At 37.9% G+C, this 22,712-nt stretch overlaps 1 protein-coding gene across 12 annotated transcripts in view; it reads left to right on the top strand.

Annotated features, from left to right (window-relative positions):
* Window positions 1-22,712, top strand: part of ITSN1 (intersectin 1) — a 204,291-nt gene that overhangs the window by 94,272 nt on the left and 87,307 nt on the right. For all 12 annotated transcript variants that reach the window (XR_011495392.1, XM_070488809.1, XM_070488815.1 and 9 more), the window contains 5 exons: window positions 2,699-2,961; window positions 5,087-5,236; window positions 5,324-5,464; window positions 12,412-12,499; window positions 12,638-12,777. Coding sequence is in view for 11 of the 12 variants with exons in the window: in XM_070488809.1 (XP_070344910.1) it covers window positions 2,699-2,961; window positions 5,087-5,236; window positions 5,324-5,464; window positions 12,412-12,499; window positions 12,638-12,777 (782 nt within the window). In the remaining variant the exon portion in view is untranslated. The remainder of the gene's footprint in view (window positions 1-2,698; window positions 2,962-5,086; window positions 5,237-5,323; window positions 5,465-12,411; window positions 12,500-12,637; window positions 12,778-22,712) is intronic.

Raw genomic sequence — 22,712 nt, forward strand, 5'->3', positions numbered from 1 at the left:
GTAAAATTGCCTACTGTTATTTTCTTAGGTTGTTATAAGAGAATTGGAAACTCCTCGGTAACAGGAAGCTATTTTAAATTTAATATGGACCTATTTTAAAGAGTCTTCATTTACAGTGATAAATCTGCCATACTATTAAAATATTCTAAAGTGTCTATGAATTATTAGTGATGAAATAATTGGTACTAAGAAACAGTTGTGGAGTCTCTCTGTGTTAAATACTTTGTCAGTGTCATTTTGTTGCATTTAAAGTGCTCGTGGTTAATTGACCTGCTCAGGACACTAGCTCTCCCAATTTCCTCTTTAAATTAAATTACTTTTTGTTCATTGATGAACTCCTTATTGAAGATATTCTTTGTGCGAGGCTACGTGCTGAGTACAGTGAAGATTCTAAACATTGATCCATGGTCCATACCTTCTAGAAGGTTATACTATAATTGAGGATTTAAGACATCCACATAAACAATCATCACAGCATGCGTAAGTGTGATAAATTCCTGAAGGCAGCATTATAGATGCTCAGCAGAGCTCACTGATGGCTGGTTGGCGTGGACTGGGAAGGAGATGAGGAGTTAGTTCCGTGTGGTAGAGGTCACAGTTGAGTTGAGACTTGAAGATGAATAGAGTCATTACAAGTGGGAGGGAGCAACATTTCAGGTTGATGATAATGGGAATGAAGTCTCAAAGGCACATAAGGACAGGAATCCTTAGAATTTAGAATTTTCTTTTTCTGTTTGTGGTAAATATTCATTTAAAGTTCTGAACAGAAAGTGACATCATCAGAGTTCTTTTTCATGCATTCATTCTTTCAACAGTCATTTATTATGTGGGTCGTATGTACCAGAAATAGGGCCAGATATTGAAATTTAAAAGATGTATAGGCACTTTTTTTTAATTGAGGTAAAATTTGCATAACGTAAACTTGATCATTTTAAAGTGTGCAATTCAGGCTGTGTTAGCCAGCCTGGGCCGCCATAATAAAATACTGTAGTCTGGGTGGCTTAAACAGCAGAAATGTTTTTCTCATGGTTCTGGAGATGGGAAAGTCTAAGATTGGGGTGCCACTCAATTCAGTTGCTGGTGAGGGCTCTCTTTCTGGCTTGCAGATAGCTGCCTTCTTGCTGTGTCCTCACCTTTCTTTGGTTTGTGTCCATGGAAAGAGAGAAAGAGCTCTCTCTCTTCCTCTTCTTATAAGGCTCCTAATCTCACCGTGAGGGCCCCATTCTCATGACCTTATCTCAGCCCTAATTACAAAGGCCCCATCTCCAAATACCATCACACTGGGGACCTCGACATATGAGTTCGTGCGGTGGAGTGGGGCACATTTAGTCCACAACAGTGGCATTTAGTACATTTACAGTGTTGTGCAACTATCACCTCTATCTAGTTCTGAAGCGTTTTCGTCACCCCAAAAGAAAACAGCATACCCAGTCACTCTCCATTCTCCTTTCCCCCCCAGCCCCTGGCAGCCACCAGTCTGCTTTCTGTCCCTTTGGATGTACCCATTCTTTATATTTCATATGAATGTATATACAATGGATGACCTTTTATGTCGAGCTTCTTTCACTTAGCATAATACTTTTGAGATTCATCCACATGTAGCCTGTATCATTACTGCATTCCCTTCTGTGGCTGAGGGGACGTTCAGTTTTAAGGTGGCAGAGTAAAAGGGGATGCTGCCCCCTCTGAAATCACTCAAGGAGCAAGAAGAAGAAGAAAACCGAAACGTGCTCTCCACCTTTGATCTCTAATCCCTGACGACAGTGTGTGAGCAGAGTCTGTCTAAAGCAGTGAAGGCCAGACAGGAATGTGGGAAGAAGCCAAGGAAGGACGCTCATAGCTACAGATCTCGAGACAAAGTGCAAAGTGACAGTTCTTGAAATAGGTCCGGAACAATGGGAATGACGTGCTACACAGGCTGGCCGTGACAGCTTCCCTTGTCTGGGTTGGTTCCAAGGAGAAGCATGTGAGGCAAACACGAAATTGAACAGACACTGCTGAAAACATAGTAAGGGACGTGGAGGGTGGGATTTAAAAAAAAAAAAAGTCAAGTAAATGGTTGTAAACACAATGTTAGCAGGATCAGAGAAAAATGAATGACCTGGGAAATAGGTCTAAAACTCATAATTAGTGTTCCGAAGAAATAAACTGAATAGTGGGTTAGAAGAAAATTATCTACTGAATGTGATCTACATATTGATGAGAGCACAGTTTGTTCTTCAGTGTGAGACACAGGATGCTCACCTTCGTACCTCTGCTTTCAGAAGTTGTCTTGTTTGTTAGAGTCACAGACACATCAGCAGAGTTAGAAGCTAAGGGGAGAGAATCATGGAGCAGAAGAGAGAGGGAGTCAGTTGCTGAATCAAGGTCACGTGGAAGGGAAAGGAAAGAGTAACAGAGAAGGAAAGGAGATTGGTGATGATGCAGAACTGCTGTAGAAAGATTATTCTAGAAACGGTGTTTGGCATTTTGAATACCACGATATGGTGTTCATCCTGGAGGGGAAAGTATGTAATCAAAGAGATTAGGTGACGGGCATTTCATAGTGCTTATTAATGAGGGCACAAGTGAAGGAAGCTTGGGGCTTCTGGGTTTGCGTTTATAGCACAAATTTCAAAAATGCCGTTGAATTTTTCTTTTGAAAATAGTATGTTGAAAATCATGACTTTTCATGATTGTGCTATTTCTTGTTTTAAAGTAACATTTGAAGACAAGAAGCGTGAGAATTTTGAACGTGGCAACCTGGAACTGGAGAAACGAAGACAAGCTCTCTTGGAGCAGCAGCGCAAAGAGCAAGAGCGCTTGGCACAGCTGGAGCGGGCAGAGCAGGAAAGGAAAGAGCGGGAGCGCCAGGAACAGGAGCGCAAAAGACAGCTGGAGCTGGAGAAGCAACTGGAAAAGCAACGGGAACTAGAGCGTCAGAGGGAGGAGGAGAGGAGGAAAGAAATCGAGAGACGAGAGGTAAGCAGCTGTGCAGCAGCCCCACAGTTAGCACATGTGCTCCTGCACTCCCCCTTCAGAATTGTTCAAGTAATACATTAATACAGTCGTTTTGTCCTTTTACAATTTAGTAGTTTTCGTGTATTCACAAAGTTGTGCAACCGTCACCACTATCTAATTCCAGAACATTTTCATCACCCCAAAAAGAAACTCGTTACCCATTATGTAGTTCCTCCCCATTCCCTATGCCCCACCCCAGCCCTTCACAACCACTAAGGTACTTTCTGTGTCTATAGGTTTGTCTCCTGCACCTTTCATGTAAATGGAATCATGCAGTATGTGGCCTTTTGTGTCTGGCTTTCACTTAGCATAATGTTTTCAGGGTTCATCCAAGTTATAGCATGAATCAATACTTTGTTCCTTTTTATGGCTGAATAATATTCCATTGCATGGATATACCACATTTTATTTATCCATTTATCACTTGATGGACATTTGGGTTATTTCTACTTTTGGGCTCTTATGGATAATGTTGCTATGAACATTCATGCATGAGCTTTTGTTAATGTAGTTCTTGTAACAAACCAGTGATATCAGTTAAGTATTTTTTCAGACTTTGTTCCCTGCATTTATATACATATGTAGAAATGTAGAAGTTTATATGATGGAAAGGTTGGGGGTTTAGTGTAAATTTTTTTTTCTAAACCACAGTAATGGTATCATACTAATTACATCTTTCTGCACCTTTTTTTTTCACTTTAAAAAATATGTCTAGGAAATCTTCACTATATTTTATGGAAAGCTTCATAAATTTGGTGCCATAGCTGGATAGGGGCTAAGCCAATCTCTTGTCGGTCTTTCCAGTTTTAGTATCTTGCTGCTGAAGCAATGCCATGATTCTCTTGTGTGAATGAAATGTATTTTAAAGATGAGGAATTTTTTTAGCAAAAAATAATACTTTGGTTTCATCTCCTAAAAATTGCTTTGGAAAACTTGTAGCCACAACCAGCCTTTTATTCAGGTAGAAACACACAGACACTTAACAGGATTTTAATTTCAGGATGGATTATCGAAAGATAAACAACCTTTCTTTTTTCAATTAAAAACAAAAAAACATTTTGGAGTATTTGTTCAGAATTATTTAATAGGCATTTACATGTGCCAGACATTGGTAGTCCCTGGACATCATGGTGTATAGGTACTGTGCCTGTCCTCCAGGCCCTTACAGTGTAGCTGAAGGACAGGTATGTAAGAAGCAGTTACAATAAAAAGTCCCCTGCAGGGGTCAGCCCCATGGCCGAGTGGTTAAGTTCACACTCTCCACTTTGGTGGTCCAGGGTTTCGCCAGTTCGGATCTTGGGCACAGACCTAGCACCACTCATCAGGCCATGCCGAGGCGGCGTCCCACATGCCACAACCAGAAGGACCTACAATTAGGATATACAACTATGTACTGGGGTTGGGGGCGCTTTGGGGAGAAGGAAGAAAAAAGGAAAAAAAAAAACGATTGGGAACATATGTTAGTTCAGGTGCCAGTCTTTTAAAAAAAAAAAAAAAAAAAGAGTCCCCATGTCCTCAGACAGGTGCTTTACCTGGCCGCCCTCAGAGTCAGTAGTGAGGAGAGCTGACATTGCCACAGAAATTACAGAACCTTCTGTGGTTAGAGAGGAGATGAATGATTGGGGTGATGGGGGTCACAGACTTTTGAAACTTGAAAAAAATAATAATTTCTTATTTGATGGAAGAAAGTTTTTTTGTTTTTTGTTTTGTTGTTCTGAGGGTTTTGGTTTGATTTTACTAGATGAAAGAAATTTTCCCTGTTCTTTATGAGTCAGTAATAAGGAAGAGCAATTTTATTAAGCACATAAGCATTCTTGAAGGCATGAAGGATTGAATTCCAATGGTGAAATGATCCTGTCTTCATCTCATGTAAATATAATAGCTTTTCTGAATATTCCCTTTTTTCCCATAGATGGAATACAGTTTGTATAAAATTCTTTTGCTTTTTTGTAATATAAATTCTTGTAATGTTTAATAATATTCCATCCCTAAAAAAAAAGACTTACTATGTGTTACATTTATTAAGAGACATTGTATACTGTAAGTACTGAAAAGTTAATAAATCGTCTGTTCATCTGTGTCACAGGCTGCAAAACGAGAACTTGAAAGGCAGCGACAGCTTGAATGGGAACGGAATCGAAGACAAGAACTGCTAAATCAAAGAAACAAAGAACAAGAGGACATAGTCGTACTGAAAGCAAAGAAAAAGACTTTGGAATTTGAATTAGAAGCCCTAGTGAGTGAAGTTTGATTATGCTTCGGGCGTACACTAACATTGAGCCATTAAAATGCTAATAGTTCTTTTTATTTTCGTTTGTTAAAGAATGATAAAAAGCATCAACTAGAAGGAAAACTTCAAGATATCAGATGTCGATTGACCACCCAAAGGCAAGAAATTGAAAGTACAAACAAATCCAGAGAGTTGAGAATTGCTGAAATCACCCATCTACAACAACAGTTACAGGTGAGAACATGCGTTCCTGAAAAGCTTTTCGGCTTACGTGCTTTCCTCTGATTCATTTCATTCATCTATCCATCCAGCAAGCGTCCAGCATCTCCCATGTGCTAGGTGCTGGGAAGCCAGGATGAAGTAGACAAGGTCCTTGCCTGAAAAGTAGGCTGTGAAGTAACGAACTCAGCACGTTTGCCAAGCACCGCTGTGTGCCAGGCCACACGCTCTAGTAGGCACTGAGGACCCAGCAGTGAACGACAGGGACAAGAGCCCCCTTTGTGGAGCTTACCTTCTATTTGCAGGGCAGACAGACACTAACAAAATAAATCAAGTGTTTCCTCTATTAGACAATGAAAAGTGCTCTGGAGGGGCCGGCCCTGTGCCCCAGTGGTTAAGTTTGTGCACTCCACTTCTGTGGCCCAGGGTTTCATGGGTTCGGATCCTGGGTGTGGCCCTAGCACCACTCATCAAGCCATGCTGAGATGGCATCCCACATAGCAAACCAGAGGCACTCACAACTAGGATATACAACTATATACTGGGGGGCTTCAGGGAGAAGAAGGAAAAAAGAAAAGATTGGCAAAGGATGTTGGCTCAGGTGCCAATCTTTAATAAGAAAGAAAAAAGAAAAGTGCTCTGGGGTGTGAGCACGGAAGACCTAGAGTGTCCTGGCTGTGATTTAAATAAGGTGGTCAGGACAGGCCTGTCTGTGAGGATGCCATTTGAGCAAAGACCTGAAAGAGATGAGCAGCTAAGCTATGTGGCTATCTGGCAGAGCAAGCTCAAGGTAGGGATCAACAGTGTGAAAGTCCTGGGCTATAGCCGGTCTCTGGAATGCCAGTTATGGAAAGGAGACCACTGTCATTGGAGCAGGTGGGGGCTGGATCATGTGGAACCTGTAATCCACTCATGGGACTTTGGCTTTACTGTGAGAATCACAATAAAGAAGTGCAGGTAAATATTTTAGGGGGAGTATGAGAGATACATGTGTCAAGAATAGTTGGGGACACAATGAAGTACTATAAGCAATTCTACTTTCATTTTATTACCTGTCCAAAGTTGGCCACCAAGTTGTTATCATGTCACCTGGTTTGGTTTCATTTATTGAGTTGAGGGAGCGTCAAATTCATGTAGATAGGGTTCTGCATGTCATCATAAAACATGATCACTTTTGAACTTTGTGGCTTTTATCTCAGCTTCTTTTTCTTAGCATGATGACTTTGAGATTTATTCGTATTGTTGAGTGGATCAGTAGTTTGTTCCTTTTCATCACTGAGTAGTATTTCCCTATTTCTCCATTCACCGGTTTATTGACATTTAGGTTCTTTCCTGTTTGGGACTTTTATGGATAAGACTGCGATGAGCATTTATTTACAAGTCTTTATGTGGAAATATGTTTTATTTCTCTTGGTTAAGTTTCAGCAGTGGAATTACTGTGTCATATAAGTACATGCTTAACCCTGTGAGAAACTATCAAACCGATCCAGAGAGGCTGTACCATTTTCCATTCTCACCAGCTGTGTGTGATTGCTTCAATTGTTTCTCTTCCATGCCAACACTTGATATTGTCATTAGTTTTAATTTTACCGTTTCTGGTTGGTGTGTAACAGTATCTCACGTGGCTTTAATTTCTTTTCCCTGAAGACTAGTGATGTTGGGCATCATCTGTGTATTGGCATGTAGCTTTTTGTGTGTGTCTTTTGTGAACAAATTTTTTACTTGTTTTTTATTGAGTTGTTTATCTTATTCTGAAGTCATAAGAGTTCTTTATAGATTCTTGTAACAAGTCCTTTGTCAGATATATGTTTCGTGAATATTTTCAGCCAGTCCGTGGCTTGCCTTTTCATTTTTGTAATGGTGTTTTTTAAAGGGCAGAAATTTTAAATTTTGATTAAATTCATTTTATTAATTTTTTGTTTTTGTTTTTATGCTTTCTGTGTTTTATCTAAGAGATCTTTGATTGTCCCAAGGTTGCAAGTATTTTCTCTTATGTTTTCTTCTAGGAGTTTAGTAGTTTTATTTGTTTAGGTCTATGATCCGTTTCAAGTTGATTTCGCAAAAGTGTAGGGTAAGGGGTGAGGTTCCTTTTCTTCCATACCAATACCCAGTTGTTCTAGCAACGTTTGTTGAAAACACTGCCCTTTTCCTCCATTGAATTACCTTGGTAGCTTGTTGAAAATCAGTTGACCCTATGTGTGAAGATCTTTTCTGGACGGTATTCTGTTCCATTGTCCTATGTCAGTCCTTTCACCAGTATCTCCGTTGATAACTTTAGATGTGTAATAATTTTTGAAATCACGTAGTATGAGTTCTTCAATATTTTTCTTTTCAAATTATTTTGGCTCTTTTAGGTCCTTTCCATTTCCACGTGTTTTAGAATTAGCTTGTCAATTTTTACAAAAATACTTACAGTTTTGATTGGAATTCCATTGAATTTATTAATTTGAGAAGAATTGGCATTTAATAATATTGAGTCTTATGGCATATCTCTTGATTTTATTTGGGTTGTTATGTTACAAATTTCTTAGAGTAATGTTTTGTGGTTTTCAGTATACAAGTCTTGTACATAGTTTGTAAACTTTATCCCCAAGTATTTTGTGATTTTTGGTACTATTGTGTATTGCATATTTTAGTTTCAGTGTCAGATTGTTTGATGCCAGCATATAGAAATAGAATATATTTTTATATATTGGCCTTATATCTGCAATATTGCTTAATTCATTTCTTAGTTATAATAGCTTTTTTGTAGTTCCTTAGAGTTTCTACATAGATAAACATACTGTCTGTGAATAAAGACAGCTTTATTTCTTACTTTCCAATCTATGTACCATTTATTTCTTTTTTTAATCTTTTTTTTTTTCTGGTGAGGCAGATTGGCCCTGAGCTAATATCTGTTGCCAATCTTCCTCTTTTTGCTTGAGGAACATTGTCCCTGAGCTAACATCCATGCCAATCTTTCTCTATTCTGTATGTGCGACGCCATCACTGCATGGCTTGATGAGTGGTGTGTAGGTCCACTCCCGGGATCTGAACCTGCAAACCCCAGGCCACCGAAGCAGAGTGTGCAAACTTAACCACTACGCCACTGGGCTGGCCCTCTTTTTTTTTTGTCTTAACTGCATTGATCACAACCTCTAGTACTATGTTGAATAGAAATGATGAGAGTCTTGTTCTTGATCTTATGGAGGAAGCATTCAGTCTCTCACCATTAAGTATGATCTTAACTATAGGGTTCTTGTAGGTGCCCTTTATCAGATTGAGGGGCTTCCTTTTTGTTTCTTGTTTGCTGAGTTTCTGTCATGAACGGGTGTTGAATTGGGCCATGTTTCTTTCCTGCATGTATTGAGATGTTTGCATGGTTTTTCTTCTTTTTTGTTGTTAATATGGTGATCTACATTGATGGAAATTTGGATGTAGAACCAACTTTCCATTCCTAGGATAGACCACACTTAGTCATGGTGTATTACTGTTTAAAAAAATATTTTACTAGATTCAATTTGCTCCTGTTAAGGATCTTTTCATTTAAATTCATGAGGGGTGTTAGTTTATCATTTTCTTGTAATGTCCTGGTCTAATTTTGATATCAGGGTAATAAATAGGAAAATGATTTGGAAAGTATTCTTTCCTCCTCTATTGTCTAAAAATATTTATGTTGAAATGGTGTTTCTTCTTTAAATTTTTGGTGGCATTCACCAGTGAAACCTTTGGAACCTGGAGCTTTCTTTGTGGTAGGACTTTTAATTGCAAAACTTATTCAATAGATACAGGGCTATTCAGATTTTCTATTTCTTCTTGAGTTTGTTTTGACAATTTTAATGCATTTGTCCTTTTCATCTAAGTTAATCAAATTTATTTGTATAAAGTTGTTGGTAGTAGTCTGTTGTTCTTTGCAAGTCTGTAGGATCTGTTGTGATGTCACTTCTTTCATTCCTGATACTGGGAACTTCTATCTTCTCTTTCCCCCTCTAACTCCTACCTCCTCCTCTGCCTCCTTCTCCTTTCCCTTCTCCTCCTCCTCTCCTCCATCAATCTAGCTAGAAGTTTATTGGTTTTACTGATTTTTTTTTAAATAAGCTCTTGCTTTTATTGATTTTCCTCTATGGTATGTCTGGTTGTCTATTTCATTTACTTAAGACTCGTTATTATTTCTGTCAATCTACTTATTTTGGATTTAATTTGCTTTTGTCTAGCTTCATAAGAAGGAAGCTTTGATTATTAAATCTGGACTTCATTCCTGACATAAACATTTTAAGCTATGGATTTCCTTCTAAGCATTATCATAGCCACATTACACAAATTTTTATCATATCATGTTTTTGTACTTATTCAATTCAAAACATTTTTTGATTTCCTTTGTCATTTCTTCTTTGATAGATTGTTTAGAATTATCCTGTTTAGTTTTCAAATATTTGAGTTTTTTTCCAAATAGCTTATTGATTTCTGATTTATGTTATGATCTATAAGGATATTCTGTATGATTTCAGTTCTTTTTGTGTGTGTGTGTGAGGAAGACTGGCCCTGAGCCAACATCTGTTGCCAATCTTCCTCTTTTTGTTTGAGGAAGATTGTCACTGAGCTACCATCTGTGGCAATCTTCCTCCACTTTATGTGGGATGCTGCCACAACATGGGTGGGCGAGCAGTGGTAGGTCTGTGCCCAGGATCTGAACTGGCAAACCCCCTGCCACCAAAGCGGAGGGTGTGAACTTAACCACTACACCACCAGGCTGGCCCCTGATTTCAATTCTTTTTTATCTTTTTAGGTTTATCGAGCCTCATTTTATGGCTCAGCTTATGATCTGTCTTAGTGAATATTCCATGTGCACTTGTAAAGAATGTGTGCTCTTCTGTAGTTGGGTGGAGTGTCCCATAAACATCAATCAGATCAGGTTGATTCATGGTGTTCACATCTTCTGTGTCCTTACTGATCTGGTGAATTCTTCAGCTGCTGAGAGAGGAGTGTTGAAATCTCTCTCACTGTAAATTTGTCTTATTTTCCTTTCGGTTTTGTCAGTTGTTATTTCTTGTACTTTTAAGTTGTAATCAATTTGAGATATTAAGATATGACATAATGTAAATAATATTGGAAATACACTGCTAGAAATTATTTGAAAATACTAAAAATGCATATACCTTTTTAAGGTATATTCTTCTTTATGGTAACTCTTTTTATATGTCTTTCATTAACTATTTATAAGAAGTTTCATAAAATATTCCCTTGGGAAATTTAGGAGTGAAGGCCATGTGTTTATTATCTCATTGAATATGTGTGCCAAACTCAACTTTATTATTTAAGATTCATACTTAGTGTGTGCAGTCATTGATCACAAGGTACAAATCTGGGTTCCTGAAAAAGAATGAAGTGAAAAATAATACACAGTCTGAAGAAACTCAAACATGTAGTAGAGAAGGAGATACTGGTCCCCCTTCCTTATGGGGATTAGCAGATTCTTGTTATGCAAGTGAGTCAGGCAGCCCTTCTTATTGGTTTGACTTATTTTAGAACTGAGTTTGGGGTCGGCCACGCCGAGTGGTTAAGTTCGTGCGCTCTGCTTCGGCGGCCCAGGGTTTCACTGGTTCGAATCCTCGGCATGGGTGTGGCACCGCTCATCAAGCCACACTGAGCGGGCATCCCACATTCCACAACTAGAAGGACCCACAACTAAAAATACACAACTATGTACTGGGAGGCTTTGGGGAGAAAAAGAAAAAATAAAATCTTAAAAAAAAAAAATGTTTAAGTAAGTAAAACAGTCTCGGTGATCTGAGCTGGGCTTCGTCTTGGTCCTTCATTGTTTGTCTTGGTTCAGGAAAGAACCTTCGGGATTGGGTTGAAGGGCCTTGCCCTGATTTAGGGAGGAGACTAAGGGAAGCTCCATTGGCTGCGCTTTTTTGGGAAAAAAATCTGCTTCGTGTATTCTGTTTTGTCCAGATTTGGGCGGGAGTGGTGGTGGTGGATTATTCCTATGAGAAGATGCCTCCAAGTCCTTTCTCTTGGGCTGAATCTCTCTACTGTTCAGACATGGAGGACGCAGAGGGTTATTACACTCCAGCCAGTCTGTATCTGAAGACGGTTGTTCCAAGAAGGGCTGGTTCTTAGCCTCTGGTGAAAAATTTTAATTAAGGCATTTTTATTTTTCCAGACCAAAAGTTACTACATAGAGGGTTTTTCTTTTTAAATCAAGGTAAAAATAAAAGTCAAGTATTCCTTATTAGATGCTAGAAAGGCCATTGTTTTACTGAAATGTAGAAACTATATAGGATAATTTCAGCTGAACTTAACAATACATTGCTTGACAAGTCACCCGTGAAAACTCCCAACAGCCTTGTACAGTGTGGTTTAGCTTTTTTCTTATGTCAGTTAAACAATAGTTGGACTTTAGTGTACCTGTTTAAAATCATCGCGCTGTCCTGAGTGGTGGAAAAACATGCACGGCAGCTAAGATTCTAGTTGTTAAAAATCTCTTTTTGATTTCTGTTTCCAACTTCAGGTGTATGGTCAACCTCGGTTCAGCCCTATTAAGTGTCAAAGTTCAGAAAAGAAAAGTTCCTCTTTAGACGACTGAGTCAGTTTACGAACCACAGGGTCACTGCATTTACATTTGATCCAGTGCAACCGAGAGATCGTTATTTCCCGTTTTCTTTGCTGAGTTGTACTTAGAGTACATTTTTTAAAGCTTATAAATAGGCAGTAAGTCAACAAAAATTTAAGAAATATCAAGGGAGCTATAACTGTCTTAACTCTATTTCAGCAAAAAGCATTTGGCAAGCAGTGATTCCTTGGCAAGTGAGCAGGAACCTCCCTGCCTAGCAATTAAATGCAGTTTCAGCATAGAGGATTTGGGATAAGATTGAAGAGCCTTTGAGGGACGAGAAAACTGACTGGTGTCTGCCCGGGCCTTGAATCTACACGTGGTCGTTTTCCTGTCATTCATTGTCGTGTTCCTCCTTCTCTCCTAGGAGTCTCAGCAAATGCTGGGAAGACTTATTCCAGAAAAGCAGATACTCAATGACCAATTAAAACAAGTTCAGCAGAACAGTTTGCACAGTAGGTGTTTATATTTTTAAAGTTGTCCTTTTCATTTTTCACTAGCAAGAATTTCCTTAAGTGAAACGAGAACATTCAAAACCATTTTTCCTCACTGCCAATTTGTTTTTCTCGTGTTGCAATGTTTTCCTAAAACAGGAGATTCACTTCTTACACTGAAAAGAGCCCTAGAAGCAAAAGAACTAGCTCGGCAGCAGCTCCGAGACCAGCTGGATGAAGTTGAGAAAGAAACTAGGTCAAAACTGCAGGAGATTGACATTTTCAATAATCAGCTGAAGGTAACTATTCTGTGTGTTCCTACCTGTATGTCCTACCTTTAATTTTTCTAACTGGCCAGATGATTCGTTGACATTTAGTCCCAGGCAGAAAAATTTATTGTGCTGGTTTGTCAGCCTTTTTGAAGGCTTTCACATTTACAGATGAAACTCTATGATCTAAATTGCATTTTTCTCCTTGAAAATATAAAGATAAATTTGACATCTAGAAATGAGGGCTGAGTGGCCCCAACATGACATCTATCTTTAACCTGAATCACATTTTTAAACATCTCCATGCTTTTCTCTATTGATCCCTATGTCAAGTTGAATTCCGAAAGCTAGACCCCAAAAGCTTCTCCTTTCTTACGTTCTTTGAAGATCACTAAAAAGGAACTATTTTCTCTTTTAAAACTGAGAATTTTTCTGCCACCTCTTACCTTCAAGATTGTCCTTGAATGTAGGTCTTTGTTACCTCATATTTTAAAATTTTATTGTTTAATGGAGTAATTGCTTTTGTCTCTGTGGCAGAAGTGTGGTGTGTGGTTTTGTCACATTTCCATGGTAAATTCAGGAAAATGCTGAAGCTCTCAGGGACTGTAAAGGTGGTTATCACAGCCTCTTTCTGATTTGGTGATTTCGATTTAACTTTACAACCTTATCATCTTACAATAAAACCAGAATGCAAACAATTCATTTCCTATCAACAGTGATCGTATACTTTAGATTTAAGTAGATACTGCAATTTTTATCAGTTATGTTCTTGTAAGAAATTGGATTTTACACTTTTTTTTCAAGTACTCATTTTCCTTTTCTAACTTAAAATCTTTTATACTTGATTCTGGCTAATTTACCTTTTGACACTAGGAAAAAGTAAAACTCCTTTATTGCTAAAAATAAAAAAAAAATTAGAAAGCATATTTGAGATTTTTAGTTGACCTTTGAATTGAGATTCTAGGCCCAATTGTCTAGACATCTGAGTTTGAGGTATTTGTGCTGTTTTTTTCAGAGTAATAGGTAATGAGCTATTCTCAATTGTAAATTCCAGGAAAGTGCTCCTAGGGGAAATATTATTTGAGCCAACTTAGTGTGTTTCTTCACTTTGCTTTCCTGCTTGCTCAGAATGCGTGTGCGTGTGCATGGACTCTATATATGTTCTATATTTGTACATATATATATATGATTGTATGTGAGATGTAGGTACTGGAAGAGCAGCTCCAAGTTCTCTGTCTCAATGAGCACAATAAAAATGCTGACATTAAGTCTCATTGTCGCTTGTCACTACTTTAAGCAAAAAGAACAGGACACTGTGCAAATTCACAGTGCTTTCTCATAGTCTCTTGGAATGTAAACTGTCAAGGATCAGGTATCCTTTGAGCCCAGGCACTAGTCCAGATTTCTGCCCTAATCTTCAGATTCTTCTTTTTAGAAATGTGACTCCCAAAACAAGCTTCACTTATTAGAAAATGATACTCTAGTGGATGATTTTTGACAAAGGCGTAGACAGTTTATGGATGATATTGACTAGTGAATTGCTGTTGCCATTTTTAAAGAGAACACCCTTAAAATGCGGTGTGAGTGGCTCATACTGTGTTTAATTAACTAATACTGCCTTCAGTATCAGTACGTTGCTTATACAAAGGCTAATTTTAGTGCTTTATTCCACTAGCCTATTTCCAAATATATTTTTCTTTTTTTTTTTTTTTTGCTGAGGAAGTTTCACCCTGAGCTAACATCTGTTGCCAATCTTGTTTTTCTCCTTAAGGAAGATTAGCCCTGAGCTAACATCTGTGCTAATCAGTCTTCCTCTATTTTATATGTGGGTTGCTACCACAGCATGGCTGATGAGTGGCGTAGGTCTGCTCCTGGGATCCGATCCCATGAACCTGGGTCACGGAAGTGAAGTGTGCCAAACTCAACCACTGCTGTGGGGCCAGCCCCAAATATACGTATTTTTAAATAAGAACATTTCTTTCTATCTTCTTAATTTTCGTTTGGGTTTTCCATTATTAACTTTAATATGGAGAGTAAAAATGTCACAAGCCAGCATAACTATATTGTTTCGTTATTTAGCAACTCATTTGGAGGACTTAGCCAATACATTATGTTGCCTTACAGTTATTATTTCTGGTATTCCTCTCAAACCTAGTAAAACCAAAATAGAAATGGTTAAATTGAAGAAAAAAAGATTTATAATTTGATAGAGGCAGATTTTAAAATTCAGTCCTTTGAGTATCTCATGCCACTTGTCTTTGTTGTAGCCACATTGGAAAATAGGAAGCTTTTATTTTTTACTTTGGAGCATTTATTCTTTAGCAGCTGTAATTTCTTGTGAAATGAGATAGACCAGGAGAGCCAGTCCTCTGACCCTTGGGATTTCTCCTATGCCTCTCTTGATACAGCAGTGCCTTTACAGCATCCTCACTAATGATGCAAAAGTTGCTTCTCCCTTGCCGGGAGTGAAACACTGGCAATTGTCCAGTTATTCCACACGTCCAGTCTGATGGTGTGAATTTGCTGTATCCCAAACCTCCCTCTCCCAAACAGAAAGCAGCTGGAGAGCATAGAAAAGAAATTAGGACTTAGCAGTTTTACTTTATAATCATATAGATTGTTCACCTAGAAAAACAAAGTATAATTCCCTCATTATCGGCTAGTATGGTGATGCTGGAGAAGTACCTTATGGAGTGCAACCTTTTAAAGTTAGTTAACCAGAACATTAGACCTATATTCGATGGCTGGCTTCGTAATTTAGGATTGCATTTAGCAAAAGGCAATTCTCTCGTTTCTTTGGTACGGAACTACTTGCAATAAGTCATTTGCTTATTTTGATGCACACTCAGTCATGTCTAGTTCCTTAGGTATAAGGTCATGGAGGAGATCATAGCACCCTGCTTTAGTCCAGATTCTGAGGGATAAGACAGTGATTGGAAGGTACTGGTGTATTTGGTTTCTTAAACAAGAAAGAATTCAGAGAGTAGTTGTGTTTTATCATTTTTCTCCTTTTTTTTTTTAAACATACAATCGATTTAGTTCTTTCTACCAGATGTCTAGTTCAGATTCATTCTTCTTTTGAGGGTCTCTCCCTTTTTCCTCAGTTCAGGAAGAAATACAGGCATGCCTCCCCACCCAAAATCTGATAACCAATGATGGAAATTCTCAAGTCATTGATTAAAGAAGAAAAAAATTACAGTCAGGTTAATGGGTATTCATGTAGGTAGCAACACATTGAACATACAAAGCATGTTTACAGTTATGGCTAAGTGTTGTTAACTGGCTCCAGATGGAGGGCCATGGAACAGAAGGTCTCTAGAATCTTGGACCTTTACGTTTCTGTGTGATCTCAGAGAAATTGAGGGCTCATTCTTTCCTTTCAGAAAAATCTATTTTTCCATGCATTTTGATAGACATTTACCTTGTAGATGGGATATTTCTTTTCCAAAAATGATCCCAAGACATGTGTCTTGTTTTTCTAATTTATCACCCAAAACCAAGAATTACTTGAGAAAGGAGACAGGAGTCTTACTGTAGTGAATAAACTTTGCCTTTGTAAGTCTATAGAAAAGGAGAGGGTGGGAGAAGGGGAGAAGGGGAGATAGTGCCCTGAGATATTGAATCTCTTGTGCTAGAAATTTCCTGATTGGCAGCCTTTATATTTATGCTGCTCTTTATATGGACAGTAAATTTTAGCTTTTTGATGATCAAATGAAATCTTCGACCAGTGATTTAATCATAAATAATTGATTTTGTTGGTGACTATTGCTAGCATGAGTTAATACTTCTTAAAGTAGTTTTAATTCAGTGGATCATATTTGTTTACCATAATTTTATGCTTTTAAAATGTATTCTATATGTACTAAATATTTTATCCTGCTAAGAAATCAGTAGTCTCATATTCATTTTCTAGAAACGTCTGTTTAAAATTATCTGTGACTTTCTCTTTTTTACCTCATTTTATAGGAAAATCATGAAGAATCTATGTGCCTAACTGGCACATTGAACCCTTCTGATAATCGTTTTTCATACATAACAGTGCTTAGGGTATAAAATTATGGTTCTAACAAGTGTCAAATGACATTACTGATAGGGACTTTCTGAACAGTGGCGCTTGACTCCACCTTGCCCTCAGCAATGCCAGTGTTACTGTAACAGTTTTCCTTGGCACTGACAGCCTGATGTTCCATATTTTAATATCTTAACCATGATACAGAGCAGCAACATGAAGTATAGCTTATAGTTTTCAAGGCTTCATCATATACCAAATACAGAGAGTCCAATTCGCAAAGAGGCTATATGTTGTGTTTCATGTTGAAAAGTTGAGTCCTTGTTGGTTCCCGTCTAGTCACTGTGTGCTGGACAAGTCCTAATGTGAATGGTGTTTACATTTGAGCATTTCTTTCTTCCAGTCAGTGGCAATGGAGGAGGCAGTGTTGCAGTGCCTGGCAGTTCTCCTGGGCTGCGTCATCCACTTAGACTCCTTTCTAAAGGTCTCCATGCCCTACTCAGGCAATGCACATCTTTCTCAGACTCAGAATGATGAACCATCTCCAGCTCTGTGCTTCAGTTTCCCCCACGCAGATGAGTGCTCAGTGTCTAAGATAGCATTTGCCATGAAGTGCTAAGCCTTCTTTGTAAAAGTTAATAATGATTAGTTGTTATTAATCGTGGTGTGTGAGTGAGTCTTTCCTCTTGACAAATTGTGTGTGTGTTGGTGGAAGCTCTGAATTACAAGCTGGATAAGCTTACTTATACTTACTGGATAAGTATACCGTGGTCTTGTCTTTTTAACAAGCATTGTAGATCATTGAATTTGCCACTTGGCTGCGAAAATTTGAAAGACAACACTCAGTCATTATTTGGGTCTAAATGCATATTTCCATCATATGGGAGATTATTATAGTCAGTGTACTATTCCAAAAGTGGACAGTATTTTATTTCTTAGCAAAATTTGAGTATTTAGGAGTAATTCAGAATTGAGTTATGTTCCTTAATATACTTGAGAATTCCAGACTTCTTAAATTAGACACAAGATGCCTATTAGAAATGTAAATTCTGCCCATAATGATACCTGTCCTAAAAATTGCACCTAGGAAAAGAATTGTTGTTGACATGAGAATGCCAGTTATAGTAAATAAGGTTCTTGGCTTAACTAAGGCTTTTATGCTCTTGGTTTCAGACACTTGCTTTCATGGCAGGCTCATTCATTATGAAGGCAGTGAAAGGCAAAATATTTAGCAACCAGGGGAAAAAAGAAAAGAGCTGGAGAAAGAACTGCAGAACAGAATGAGAAGTCAGGAAAAAAGTGCATGCGAAGGGAAATGATGAAGGAAAGAAAAAGATCCAGAAAGAGGAGATGCAGAGACAGCAAGAGAAATCAGTGTGAATTCAAATAACAACGTTGCTTTCTCCTTTCAGTAGAATAATGTTTGGCTGTTTCATGGTTTGCTATCTTATTTTATTCAAGATTAAATTTTATTTTTACTTGTATGATTGTTTTGAAAAGACCTTCTGCACTTAAGTAATAAAATTCTCAAACTCTCAATGTACTTGTGATTGTGGAAACTTTACACAGATTCCTCGAGTATAGAAAAATAATTAGAACACTCCGAAAAAGACTCAATTGAGTTAACAGACGTTGTATAATAGATTCTATGCCATACCAGTAGGCTTGTTGATTGGTTGGTTGAGATGTTTAGTTATAGTGTGGGCTTTTCTTTTGAGCTTTTAAAAAATATTTATCAAAAGGTAATTGGGGAAAGGGAAAAAAGCAGAACTCAATCTTTTGAAAAAATGTTTCCTTTTTTTATTCTCTTGTTTAGCCAAACCCCTTGACAATTTTATCCTTTAGAATGACATGCATTTAAAATAATGGGATATTGATTTATAAATAAAGCTCAGACATTTTGGGAAAACTCAGATTTTCAGGACAAAATGGAATCAGTTTTCTCTTTCTGGTAATAAAAGGGTATCCACCAAAGCCTCTGGGGAGCCATGGACGAAAATTCTGGATTAGCTCGTCCTGTGGCAGAGAGGACACTGTTTTCTAGCTCCTCTCCCCCTCTGTCCACCCATCCCCTCCCCGCTCACATGTGTGCACACGTACTCACACACCCCAGCGCGTTCCTCTCTGCTCTCCAGGAGCACTTGCAGTACATTGACTACCAGTTTGTGCCATGGGGAATTGGACTTACTATTTGGTTGAATATTGACTTCAGATTTAGAAGTAGTATTTAAACTTGTTTTTGAACATTAGTACACCAACCCTTCTCAGAATTTAATAACTGATCAATATCTTTTTTTATATTCTTCCCACTTTCAATGCCTCAAGAATGAAAACATTTTATAATGTTGTGATAAATGGGATATCAATTTACCTTGATTTGGATGCAGTTTCTGTTTTGAAACACTTAGTAATTTTTCAGATTTTTCTGCATAGGTATGAGTTCCCCTATCCTCAAAAGGTTTGTTGATTGGCTTTCTTTAATAGCTTTCAGTTTGTTTCACAACCACTTAATTGGGCTAAGTCACTGTATTTTAAAACTCAGAAGTCCTTTTAAAAATTTTGGTATTGTGGGCACTGTGCTAGGTGCCGGAAATACAGAGGGAAAAGTGTGATCCCTGTCTTCATGGAGCCAATTGGAAATGTCCTATTTACAACCACTAAAGCGTCTCCTTCATAATGAGTAATAAACGTCTTGTACAACAACAAAAAAATTTGATATTGTGTACTATGTGATATCCTTCGGTGAGAAATAAAGTGATATGTATTTATATAAAAGCGCTTCTCCTTTTGACTTTCCGTAGGTATTAGGTTTATACAAAATAAACGCCTACACCTGAAATTTCTGATGCTGGTACCTAGATCAATTTCCTGTGAGGTCAATTTAATATTAACAGTCCAAAGACCATTATAAATATGAGATGTGTCCTTGTTTTGATTTATAGTATTGAGCTCATAAATTTCAAGTAAATTAAACAATGTATGTTTGTTTTTGTCTCTCTTTTCCGAGAGACAGCCTGAGGCAAAAACCAGAAGCAGAGTAATCCTTCAAAAAGGTTCCATGACCAAATTAGTGATGCATTTCCATTAACTAATAGTCTTTCATAAGCCCCTTATTGTAGTTCATTTTTTTCTCTCTTCACAAGCATTTGTGCAAAGTTATGTTTATGAAAAGGAATTCCATGCATATTGTTCAGGTGGATTCTTCTTTATATTTCAGTTAATATCACTTCATGTAATACATATCTTTTTGAGTGTCTTTAAGACCAAGTGAAGGAGAAAAAGTCGCGGTTTTTCAATCACGTGACTCTGTGCCCCTTGCACAGCAAGAGAACAGCTGTCTTTAGTGAACTTGAAAGTGAGCCATATTTCTCAGGGCAGAAAGTTGGATCTTCTTGAGTATTCAATTTGTCAGGCATATTGCTTTTGAAATGCTTTGGCTGTATGCCATAGGATGTCCAAAGATGTTCTATGGTACAAATATCTTAATTCTTTGGGAGCAGTAAGTGACTCTTCCCGATGGTTGAAGGAAGAAAGCTAAAAGCAAGCCGATTTTCATTTATCTCAACTAATCCAAGACACGATCTTTGTTTGCCAGTCACTTTCTTGTTGTGGTTCATAATTCGTGTTAGATCAAAGAACCCTTTGAGAATCAAATAAAAGCTATAAGCCTTCTCCGCAAGAAAAATGCCCATATTCCCCAGATTACATACAGTTTCATAGTGTTCACACAGCCAAAGCTTATTCATATAGCAGGTCAAGAAACTCTGCTATATCTTAGAATTCTAATTGTAGATAATATCGATGATAAAAATCTTGCTATTTTAATTTGTATATACTACACATTTTATAGGAGTTTTATTTTTCCCACATCTTTGTTTGTATCGTGTAGCTAAAACTTCTCAAATGCCTGTTTAATTATTTCTTATTTATTAAGAAAATTATTGGGGCTGGCCCGGTGTCGTAGTGGTTAAGTTCACGTGCTCTGCTTTTGTGGCCCTGGGTCTGCCAGTTCAGATCCTGGGCATGGACCTATGCCCTGCTCATCAAGCCATGTTTTGGCGGCATCTACATACAAAATAGAGGAAAACTGGCAACAGATGTTAGTGCAGGGCCAATCTTCCTCACCAAAAAAAGGGGGAAAGAAAGTTACACTTCATTAGGAGACAATATTCAATTATTACACCCTACTGGAATTTACTGTAAATTATTACTTAGTGTAAACATATCGTACCCTTGAATAGAACTCATAGAAGAAAAATCAGAAAAGTTGTACACTCAATATCATTTTGCTAGATAAATATCCAGCCAATAAGTATGTGATTGTAGACTTACTGATTTGAGGAAAAAAATTGTTAATTTTAGGAAGCGCCCCAAGTGAGATACTGAGTTTTGATTCTTAGTAATTTCACATTTGTTCTACTTTGATCTTAGTTATAATAGAGAAATAACTATGACCAGACTTAATAGAAGGGCCCGCTCTGTGGTTGAGTTCACGCGCTCTGCTCCGTGGCCCAGGGTTTCGCAGGTTCGAATCCCGGGCACGGACACGGCACCGCTCATCAGGCCACGCTGAGGCGGCGTCCCACACGCCGTAACTAGAAGGACCCACAGCTGCAAATACACAACTATGTACTGGGGGGCTTTGGGGAGAAAAAGGAAAAATAAAATGTTTTTTTTAAAAAAAAAGTTTTTCCTAAAAGAATTAGAAGGCTACTTTTAAAGAACTGTAGTTGTCCTTGAGTTTCTTAAACAGTATTGAGCAGGAATGAAAGGACAGTGCAGTGCCCTGCTTCCCGTGTGGAAGGGCTTGATGTTCCACAAGGCCCTTGTCATGCACAGGAAGGCAAGTTGTTAACTGGTTTTTAGTACATCTTCTTTCATTCCATAGATCGAATTCTCAGAAGTTCAACTTTTTAAAAACGTTATCGACTTAGGAATCATAATTTTCTGCTTATTTTGGTTCATGCCATCGTCAACACCGAAGTCGAAGCAAAGAGAGTGAAACCCAGAATGCCTGCCTCGTTGCAGCATCTTGATTTTCTTACGCTTGATTGTGTATCTCGGCAGTATTTGAGTTGGATGAAGGAAATGGTAGAAAAACTTTGCAGTCTTCAAATCTGGATCATAAGACAACAGAGCCTTCTGTTATCTTACTTGACATCTGTTCTTCTATGGCTCCCGCGAGCTCCATTTCCTTGGAGGTACTGGAAGCTGCACCTTATTTAGATAGTTCCAAAGATAGGTTCAGCCTATCTTATAATGCTGCTATACTAAAAAAAAATTGTGCTTTAAAAATTTTTAAATATCTTCCTTTATGTATTTGACACGCTTAAAAATTGTTTTTTAAACTGTCTCAGCATTTTTTTTCTATAGCTTCCTTACATTCACTTCTTACCACTTTTCATTTTATAGTGCCTCCTGATATGTTCCTAGCTTTACTTTCATCTCTCTTGACTTTGTATTTGGTAATTATTGATCAATAAATCAACATCCAATTACCAGAGACCGGTATAGAAAGGAAACGTGCAGTGTAATTCTTTGGTAAAATGAAAAATCGTCATTGTGCCCACGGTCCACCTGGTGCATTGCTCCGTCATGGCCAGCATCCGTTCCGATTGGCCGGGGCTTGGCCAGACCTCTGATCCAATATTTTGAATATCACTCTGTCTGTAAATACGTTTTTCCTGGATGAAGTAAGAACTTTTCTTTTTAAATAAATGATCAGGTTCCTGAACGTCAGACTAAACTGTTCCTCCTCCATCATTTCTTCTCCTTTGCATTTAATTTCAGCTCAGACTTATTTTGCTCGCTGGTTGTACTTTTGTGGTCTATTCATGCAATAAGAATAAAACTCTGAAAGAGACACTGAAATAAAGAATAAATTTTTATGGGATGAACGGTGTCTAGTAATTTAACAGATCTTAAAGCTAAAATAACCCTGAAGATTGTCTACTCT

This window comes from Equus asinus, chromosome 18, assembly GCF_041296235.1.
Source record: "Equus asinus isolate D_3611 breed Donkey chromosome 18, EquAss-T2T_v2, whole genome shotgun sequence".
NCBI classification, from domain to species: Eukaryota; Metazoa; Chordata; class Mammalia; order Perissodactyla; family Equidae; genus Equus; species Equus asinus.